Below are 10,371 nucleotides of genomic sequence, written 5' to 3'. Positions count from 1 at the left end.
GTTGGAAAGAACCAGAATTAAGTGAGGCTGCCCCTAGAAGAGAATAAAACAGCTTAACATTCGCACAAGGGGGTGGGAAACAATAAACAAATAAATATGGAAAAATATAATATGCTATACTGTGATAATGGCATAGAGAAAAATAAAGGGGGGGGGCAGGATATGGAATGACAAGGGGATGTGCAGATTTAAATGAAACAGACAGGAAGACCTCATGGGAGAAGCCCTGAGGAGGTGAGGGGGTGAAAACCATGGAGACGGAAAAGGCACCCAAGGGGGACTGGCCTTGAGGTTTGCCAGGGCGGGCAGCTGGAGCAGAGCGGGAAGGAGCAGAGCCAAGGCCACTGCGAGGGGGACCCTGGCTGGTACCTTGAGTGAGACAGGAAGTTGTCAGAGGGTTGTGCAGCGGCAGATCTAGGGGACAGAAGGAGAGATTTGTGCGTTAGGAAGCGTGCAGAGGCAAGCAGGAGGCCAGAAGGAGAAGGATGGGGTCACACCCCATGAGGGCTCTGGGTCCGGAAAGAATGGTGGTGACGACTGAGCAAGAGCCAGAAAGCAACACAAGACTCAGAATCACAGGCATTAAAATGCAAACTTTCACATCTGATGACTTGTTCCTGCCTTTTCCTTTAGAGGTTTGTATTTTAATAGTAGGTGCCCAGAAACACAAATCACCTCCAGGAAAGGATGAATCATTTTCCCAGGACAGACCACAGGCCAAAGTATCTCTTAATAAGCTCAGAGGTGGTGGGAAAGGGGTGTTTTCTGCAAAGCTGGAGAGTATACATGTAGCTAATTTGAATGATGTGAAGTTTGACTATGAAAGGTGTTTTCTGCACTCTGACAGGAGTGCAACTTGTCTGTGCTCTGTAAACAGCTCTTGTTAAACTGGTAAAATTGGAAATAGTTAGAGGCTTCCTTTGAGTCTAATGTTCCATCTGGATTTGTCTCTGTGGGTCCTTTCAGCCACTGGATGCCCCCCACTCCCCAAGCCACAGAGGGCAGCTTGGCAGTCATAATAGAGGGAACCTCACCTGGGTGCCCGCTTTTTGTGTCCACCCTGACAAAAATGCTTCAGTCCCCAGGCAGAGGCTCAAAGCAACTAACATTTATTGAGCATCTACTATACGAGGGACACTCTTCTGAAGTCTGGGAGTTCAGCAGTGAATAAGATGGACACAGTTTCTGCTTTTATGAAGCTTATATTAGTTGGGAGGAAAGGATAGACAGAAAATAATAAGAATATGAATAAGGCAGTTTCAGAGTGTGAAGTGATTAAACGAAACAGGAGGGTGCTATCATAGGCTGGGTGATGAGGGAAGCCTTTCAGATTCAGTGTTATTTGAGGTTAGAAAAATGAGAAGCAACAACATTTAAAATAGATAACCAACAAGGACCTACTGTATAGCACAGGGAACTCTGCTCAACATTCTGTAATAACCTAAATGGGAAAAGAATTTGAAAAAGAATAGATATATGTAAATGTATAACTGAATCACTTGGCTGTACACCTGAAACTAACACAACATTGTTAATCAACTATACTCCAATATAAAATAAAAATTTTTTTAAAAATGAATATAAAAAAAGAAAAAGAAGAAACAGTAGATTTTCTATGCTACTATAAAAGTTTGCCCGTTACATCCCAGTCTTATAATTCTATAATGTGATGAAAAAGTATTAAAATCAATGGAATATGGATGCCAAAAAAAAAAAAAGAAAGAAAGAAAAATGAGAAGCAACAGCCTTGATTGTTGGGGGACCAGGACTAGGGTGTGGTGAATGAGGCACTAGCCTTGGGTGCAAAACATAAGGGGCACCAAAAACTCAGTAATCATGATAAATAATATTTGTAAAAATCAAAATTCATGCCAAAAATCCATGAGGAATGAAATTTCAAAATTTTAAATAAAGGTCTGACAGTGCTGGGCTGGCCAGATTAGAGCCTGAGGCCAAAGGAAAAATGTGTGTCCCTATATACATGTTTTAATGTATTTCTTTAATGGTTCATTTTTTTTCCAGAGGTAGATTTTGAAACTATTAGTGATAAGTTTGCTTCCTTAAAGCCAGATTAAGTAAAAGAGTATATTCTGTTTAGGGGATTGTTATAGTAAAGGGTTAAGTCAGCAGGCTCGGGGTGCTCAAACCCTACACATTCCAAAGAAAGGACTGGTCCTTGATCAGCTCCTGGGAGTTAACCTATAACAACTCATTTGGACATTGGTGTGCTGATTAGCCAAGACTTGGTTATTGATCCAGATATGAATAGCAGAAGAACCTGTAGGCTGTGTATGGGATGTGGCTTTTTCTGATATGCCAGCTGACCAAACCCTGCCATGTAAATTCTTGATAGCATATTACCTGGCTACTCCTAGAATTAAAATGCAAAATAAGTACATGTACTGAAGCATTTCAAAGTATATTGTCAATCCCAGGTACCAAATAGAATAGAAACATATACAGTGTATCCATGCAGTGGAGGAAGGCTTCATGGAGAAGGTGGGACAGGGGGTAAGACCAAAAGCAGAGGTTTAGTAGCTCTGCTTTAGAATGACCTGGGAGTGTGAAGACCTCAGCTGGAGATTCTGGGATGAGATACAGGAATCATCCCTTTTGAAGTGATTCCTAGGTGATTCTAGCGTGTAGCCAAGCCCAAGAATCATGGTCTTAAAGGATGGGTAGAATTTGGAAGCAGACAGCATATTCCAAGCAGTTTTTATTAATTTACAGGGTTGTGTAATTAATGCAAGCCCTGATATCTATCCTCAGCCCACCCTCTGGTTCTGATTCCCTCTCAATCTCAGAACAGGAGAAAGTCTCATCTGGAATCAGACAGAAACTTGAACCCCACAGTGAGATCTCAGTTTAATGGTTCAATTTTATTAACGGGCGAGAGGGGGTGAAGGGTATGCTTTGAAGGCCAGTGGGTAGAGATTGTGAGTGAAATTCTCTGCTACTCAAGCAGGACTCGTGAACCCCTATCCACTTCTTAGTTCTTCCCAGAAATGTCCAGGCTAAGAGCAGCTCAGCCACCAATCAGCAGTGTGACTTTGGGCAGGTCTGTCTCCTCTGGGAGCCTCAGTTTTTTCATTTGTAAAATGAGAAGGTTGGATATTGATCTCTTTAAGGCTCTTCCAGTTATGACTTTGGAAGATCAGAAAATTATGGAATATTGAAAATGAGAGAAAAAGCAAAAATAAAACTAGCCGTTGGGAAAAGTGTCCAGAAGAGGGCGCAAGATGCTAGGGCTAAACTATACGTGTCCCTGGGAATCCTCCGGAAAGGGATCCTGCAGCTGCTTACTGGAGAGCAAGTGACAGTGAGATGAGCAGTGATTGGAGGACTAGAGTCTCAGGGTTACGTTAGGGGGGGGTTATAGCCTGTGGGCATGCAGCTGTTTACATTGTGTTTACTCAGAGCCACACCACCTCATTTTTCTCCTGTTTCCTCTCCATCCAAACTCCAGTAGATTGGTCACTCCATTCTGGAGGGGGGTGGGGGGGAGGGAGTGGGAGGGTCATTACAGTTATTTACTCAATAGCCCTTGGGTCTTGGAAGAGCTTCCATGACCAGTTTTGGAGATTCTGGGAAAGTGTAAACTCCACTCTTTTCTCTCCCACTTCCCCCGAGAAAAGAACCCAACCCTTTTGCGGCAGAGTCAGGATGCCCAGTAGGAAGCAAAGCCTTTCATTCCATTTAGGATTAAAGTCAAGCTTTAAATGAAACCCCCCTAATTCGGTCTCACTGAGTTGTAAAGCATTGCTATCAAACCTTCCCACGGAGCAAGCTTTGACAGGGGGGTTTTCTTTGCTTGAGGTTATCAATACAGAATTTGTGACAATAGCTCTAAACTTTGATTGATGTCGTGAGCCAGGTGTATGGAGGGCAGCCACAAGGGCACAGCCATTGAGTCCCAGGGGTGGTACAGCTCACCCCCACCCAGTGGCAGAATCTACAGCATCCTTGGCAGGGATAATCCAGCCTCTGCTTGAATTCCCCCAGGGACAGCAAGCTCACTTTTCCATGAGATGCTTCTCTTAGACAGTCTTTATTAGAAGTTGTTCTTCATGGTTGTGCAATATCTATCATCCAGACACTTCCTCCCTGTGGTCTGGCCTCCAGTAACCAGACCCAGCCTAATCCCTCTTTCACATGACAGATTTTCAAGTGTTTGAAAATAGTTTTGATGTCCGAATCTCTCACCAGCCCTCAGCGCCCAGAGTCTTTTCTTACCCAAATCAAACTAACCCAGTGGTCTTCAACCATCCTCATGTGTCACGGCTTCTGCCCTCATCACCCCCCACCTGCATCCCACAGAGGAGTGGCCAGTGGGAAATCCAGGCTGGGGTCTATGTCACTGTCTCTCCCTGACAAACAGTGACAGAAGTCATGGCTTAAATCTGCACACAGGCTGAGTGCTAACTCAGAAAAGGTGAAAAATAAGTCTGCTTTGCCCTAAGAGGGACTCGGAGATGATCATTGAATGAACTGCAAAGGTGAAAGTGTTCCACAGCGTCAGGTTCTTAACACTATTTTAAATCCTGAATTTCTAATAAAGATCTAATTTGGGAGGTCGCGGAAGCAGATGCCCTTCGCTCCATGGGCTTCAGACTTTCTTGTTCTCAAATTCTCTAAAGGAATTTTGAAAAACCATGTATGTCGTCACACATTTTTAGGTTAATAACTAACATTTTTAATGTTTAAATAGTTGGAAAATATGTAATTTCTGGCATATTGTAAATATTGTCAGCTTAAAATAAAACTTATATCAAGTGAACCCAATGGACTCTAACTGCTATAACAATTTGATACCCTCCACTGCCCATTTAAAAACCACACAAATTCTTTAAATCATTCATTTTTTTTCCCTTGAGCCTGGAATTCTGTTCCACTTCCCCCACAGAATTTTATCCTACATTTTTTAATGCTAGAAACTCCTTTAATAACCACCAGATAATACTTATCTATAACAAAAATATGTATATAAATTAATATATTTTTAAAATTTGCAGTGGTCAAGTATTAAAATTATTCTGAAATGAATCATCACAAATGCTATTATTATACAATTTCAAAAATCTATTTGTATTTTTGTTATAGACATAAGTGTTATATATTTGCTTACATAAAAAAGTAGATGGTAAAGAAACTTTTGTTAGAACAGGTCCCTTAATTCTTTGAATTCCTTCTGAGTTGCCAAAAATCACATGGTGATCCATCAAAAGGTTATCTTTTTTTTTTTTTTTTTTTTGCGGTACGCGGGCCTCTCACTGTTGTGGCCTCTCCCGTTGCGGAGCACAGGCTCCGGACGCGCAGGCTCAGCGGCCATGGCTCACGGGCCCAGCCATTCCGCAGCATGTGGGATCTTCCCGGACCGTGGCACGAACCCGTGTCCCCTGCATCGGCAGGCGGACTCTCAAACACTGGGCCACCAGGGAAGCGCAAAAGGTTATCTTTAATAAACTGTCAGGTGACAATGGCTTAGTTCCTCCTTCAATTTTGTGATAACAGAATTGGAAACCACCTAACCTGAAGAGAATGTGTGGTCCCTTCATCAGAGTCAGTGTCAACAAGGGAGTTTTCCAATTGTCCTTTGTTTGGTGCCCCGAAGGCTTTTGCTTCCCAAGGAAAGAACCACACTACTATCCAGGAGGATTGAGAAATGTGTTTTCTTCTGCAAAGTGGGAGAAGAAGTGAGAAGGGCCATCGGAGATGAGCCCCCGGACTCAGGCTTGTTTTCTGGCAAAGTCGTGTTTAGAGTTGCCACTAGATATGGACACTTAGGATCTGGAAATTGATTTTCTTAAAACAAACTACGGACTAACAACTCCTTGAAAAGTCTTGGCATACACCCGTGGACCACAAACCCCAGTTTGAAGATGCTGCCTTAGCAGGTAAGAGCATTTGGGAAACCAACCTACCATGAAGGGCAGGAGAGCAATTGCTAGGTTGAAGTTGCTAGTGACTCAGTCATCACAGGACGCTTTTTGTATGTGATTTTATTAGTCATCTATTGCTGCATAACAAATTACCCCGAAACTTAGTGGCTTCAAACAACACACATTTATTATCTCACAGTTTAATTTAGACACAGCTTTTCTGGATCCTCTGCTTCTGGGTGTTATCACGTGGCTGCCCTCAAAGTGTCAGCTGGGGCTGTGGTTCTTCAAGTCAAGTCTGAAGACTTGACTAGTGCAGAATCTGCTTCCAAGCTCACTCACTTAGCTATTAGAAGAATTCAGTTTCTCGAGGGTCTGAGGCCACCCTTAGTTTCTTGCCACATGGGTCGCTCCATAGGGCAGCTCACAATATGTCAGCTTGCTTCATCAGAGCAAGCATATGAGAAGAGCCAGAGAAAATTCCAGCAAGACAAAAGTCACAGTCATATAACCTAATCATGGAAGTGATGTCCCATCATCACCTTTGCTATGTTTTATTGGCTATAAGCAAATCATTAGGTCCAGCCAACACACAATTCACCTACTATTTCTTGAGTTCTATTTTGTGCAAGGCATGGTGTTAGGACGTGCAGAGGATACAAATATGGGTCACGTGTGGTTCCTGCCTTCAAGGCTCTGAGCGCCTAGTGTTGAGGAGGAGCCAGGGATATTAGCACAGACATAACACAGGGTGCAGTGAGGGGAGCTTCTTAAGTGCAGATGAATGCTTTGGAAGTTCAGAGTTCTTCCTCATTTGTATATGATGGAACGCCCCATCAGGAAGGAGGAGGAAGGAGACCAAGGCACTCCCAATGGATGTCTTCTCTTTACTTTGAGACACCATGGAGCATAGAGCAGTGTTTCTTAAAGTATGGGCTCTATACCGCCTGGGGTACTTATTAAACATGAGGACTCATGGTCCACATGTGGACCAACTGGAATAGCATCCCCTGGTCATCCCTTTCATCCTGATACCCATTAATGTTTGGGAACCACTGGCAAGTGCTTAGGCTCTAGAGTGGGATAGAGTTGGGTTGAATACTGGCTCTCTGACCTAGAACATCTCTCCCCCCACCCCCCAGCCTCACTTTGCTCATCTGTCATACAGAGTTAATGTCCAAACCTCCTTTAAAGGGTTGCTCTGAGGCTCAGACAAGATCACAGAAGTAAAGCACTTGGCAAGTTTCCTGGCACAAAGTAAGTTTTCAAAATGTCTTTATTATTATTCAAAGGAGGGAAAGCCCATATCTGATTGTGGGGTTAGAAATCCACAAAGCTCTGGCCAAGAGTAATACGCTCCTCAAGGATGTGATTCAGCTCAGTCAGCATGAATTCAGCTTTTAATTTGTGCCAGGTATGATGGAAGCCAGAAAGTTGGAACTGGGTTGGGGGTGGGAAGAAAGGATGGTAACACGAATCGCAGGTTGGTCCGAGGGCCTAGCGGGATCACTAACATTGCCTCTCTGGCAGGTGGAAAGGTGGGTCTAAAGGTTAGAATTGGATTTAGGAGTTAACATTGCAGTAAAAGGTGAGATGGGGGGCATGGCTGAGAAGAAAGGTGAGATCTGGGAAATAGGCCACAGTTTTACTCAGGAACCAGGAAGAGAAAGCAGAAGGTGTGGTTAGCGAGGCTGGGAAAACAAGAGGAGATAAAATGAGAGGACAGGGGTGGACAACAGTGTGGGGAGAGTCAGTTACCACCCCATGCTTCAGAGGGAGAAGGCAATTTCAATAGGAGGGGGCTGAGAGGGAGCGGCTTAGGAAGGAATTAAAGCAGTGACGCTTAACCTTGACTGTCCTTAGAACCACCTGAAAACTCTTAAAAAATCCCTTTGCCCAGGCAGCATCCCAGGCAAATTAAATCAGAATTTCTGGGAGTGGGAGCCAGGCATTTGTCTTTGTAAATGTGATTCCAATGTGCAGAAGGTGTTGAGAACCAGTGAATTTCGTGGGACTGGGCAGTAAAAGCTACCACTTCAACAATTAAGCCAGAAAGGAGAACAGAGGAAAAGTCAAGAGCGAGCTGAGAGAGAGAGTTGCTGGTGGAGAAATGGGAACATGATGGAGCACGGTGGTGAAGGCAAGGGGATCTGGAGCTGAGGTGCGGTTGAGCCTTAGCGAGGAGTCTTTCTTAGTCTGAGAGGGAAGAATCCCCCAGGAGGTGTGAAGACACCCCATGCTGAGCCCCACCTCCAGCCCTTCTGATTGAGTAGGTCTGCAGTGAGGCCCCATATTTTGTCTTTCTAAAAAGCTCCCACGTGTTGCTGATGGCCCTGGGGGCCACACTTCAAGAATTATCAGAATATAGGGAAGGAAACTACGCAGACAGATTTTTGAGGGAGAGAGACATGATGGAATCCTTTCTGCTCTTGCCAGTGATATGAAGAGCTCCCTTTGAGATCCAAGAAGAGTTGCCCAAGCTTTGGTCACTGCATTTGTCAACACTGGAAGCACAATCCTTTAGAGTTATGGAGGAACTTAAAAAAATCAGGTACTGGGGTCCCACCCTTCACCAGTGAATTGGAGTTCCTCAGGGTGGGGGTCCCTTCCTTGGAACTGTTAAAGCTCCCCAGGTGATTCTCACCGAGGAGGCATGGTTGAGAGGGTGGCAGGTGGGTTAAATGGGGATCCTACCTTCCAAGTGGGAAGGTCTTAAATGGGATGAGTCTAAGGATCACCTTCCCAGGAGTGGAGCTCCGGGACAACTGTAGAGATGGATGCTCTGACTGAGAACCACTTTCAGAGGCCATCCCTCATTCAGGTACAAACGCCACCTCAAAAGACCGTGTCTCCTCCTACAGCTCCTGCTCTCCCTTTACTGACTCCTGCCAATTATTTTCCTTTTTGGCTGAAATTTCTACTTTTTGTTGGAAGTGGAAGAGGGAGTGAAGCTGCCAAGCGTCACTGGCAGAAGCGACAAAAGTAAATGAGATAGGGAGCGACCGAGGGATTGAGAGTGTGCGTGAGAGAGGGGAGAAAATGTGAGGTTTCCCAGAAAAGCAAACAATTTTCCGATGGGGGCGGCCAGGAGCCTAGCTGGAAGCTGTGGGTGAAACCCGCAAAGTGGAGAAGAGTTACGACTCCCACGTTCTGATCAGGATTTCAGCGCAGGGAGCTGTTTGGCGGAGACAATCTTTAGTATATCCAAAACGCCTTAGTAACAGTCTACACATAACTGAATTTTAATAATGAAAATGTTAATGCCCACGTAAAACCCAGAGAAAAATGTATGGAGCCTTTCGGCCGCAGGCATCTCTCCTTTTCATTCCTCTTCTCCCTTCTCTGGTGCTTCCTCCTCTTTTTCTCTGGTCTCCAATGGGTCCCCGCCCAGCCTCCCAGAGCGCAGTCTGCGCAGAGAGGGGGCGCCGCGCGGCAGGTGACGGCAGCCGGCGCGCACCTGTCCCGCGAGCGCCCGGTGTCCAGCAGGGGGCGGACGGCGTCCGCTCCTCGCGCGGCCCCGCCCCTGGCCGGGAGGACCCCGCTGCGGCGCGGGGCGCGGGAGGCGCGGCCGGCCCGGCCCCCGCAGGGCTCAAAGGCGGCGGCGGCGGCGGCGCACCGGCAGCCGCCTGGGACGCGCGCCCGCCCTCTTCCTCCCGCGCCGCCTCCCATACCTGAGCGGGGAGCGGCGCCGCGCGGCCTCTACCCCGCCCGCCCGCCCCTCCTGCCCGGCCGCCGCTGCGCCGCCGCCGCCGCGGGAGTAAAGGTCGCGCGGGCCGAGAGCGAGCCGGCCGCGGCGCCTCCAGGAAGCCGGCGGGGCAGGTCGGGGAAGAGAGAAAAGAACCGAGAAACTCTCGGGCAGCCCGGGAAGATGGCGCCAGACGGGCCGGCCATGGACTGAGAGCCGCCGGGGCCGCGAGGAGCCGCGACCCGCCGCCCCCGGGACACGAGCGAGGGCCGCCCGCTGGCCACGGGGTCCGGGCTCGGCCCGGCCCGCGGGGGTCATGTCGGTCAGCGAGCTCTACAGCCAGGTGAGTGCGGGCCGCGCCGGGCCCGGGGTACGGGTGAGGGCTGCGGGGCGGGCGGCTCTCGGGGGCACCTTCTCCTGCGGCTCCGCGGGGCTGGGAGCGGCGGGGGACGCCTCTCACGCTCCCCCTCATCGCCGCCTCCGCGCCCCGAACTTCGGGTGGCGGAGAAAGTTTGGCTGTTCCGGGAGCGCCCCGCGGTGACCGCCCGCGGCTCCCGCCCCGGCCAGGGCTGTCCCCCGCTCCCCGACGCTCTGCCGTCTCTGTCCTCGTCCCGGCTCCGTCCGGCTGAGGTCCCCGAACTGAGGGGGTGTCCCCGCCAGCTCGGAGCCTAGGGCGCGGGGACCGCCCCCCGCGGTGGTCGCCTGCTCGTGGACCCCACCTCGGTGCTCTGCAGCGTGAGCTCCCGAGGGCGACCCTCTCGAGTGCAGCGAGGGGAAACCCTGAACTTGGGGATGGGGTATTCCTCA

General features: G+C 48.1%; 1 protein-coding gene across 2 annotated transcripts in view; it reads left to right on the top strand.

Annotated features, from left to right (window-relative positions):
* Positions 1-9,758: 9,758 nt before the first annotated feature.
* The window catches only part of MYO5B (myosin VB), a 382,270-nt gene continuing 381,657 nt past the window's right edge, over positions 9,759-10,371 (top strand). For both annotated transcript variants that reach the window (XM_060029032.1, XM_060029033.1), the window contains exon 1: positions 9,759-9,907. In XM_060029032.1, coding sequence (XP_059885015.1) covers positions 9,881-9,907 — 27 coding nt within the window. In that variant the 5' untranslated portion in view covers positions 9,759-9,880. The remainder of the gene's footprint in view (positions 9,908-10,371) is intronic.

Source organism: Delphinus delphis, chromosome 13, assembly GCF_949987515.2.
Source record: "Delphinus delphis chromosome 13, mDelDel1.2, whole genome shotgun sequence".
NCBI lineage: Eukaryota > Metazoa > Chordata > Mammalia > Artiodactyla > Delphinidae > Delphinus > Delphinus delphis.
The sequence above is the reverse complement of the archived record's forward strand: the minus strand, read 5'-3'. Positions and strand labels throughout refer to the sequence as shown.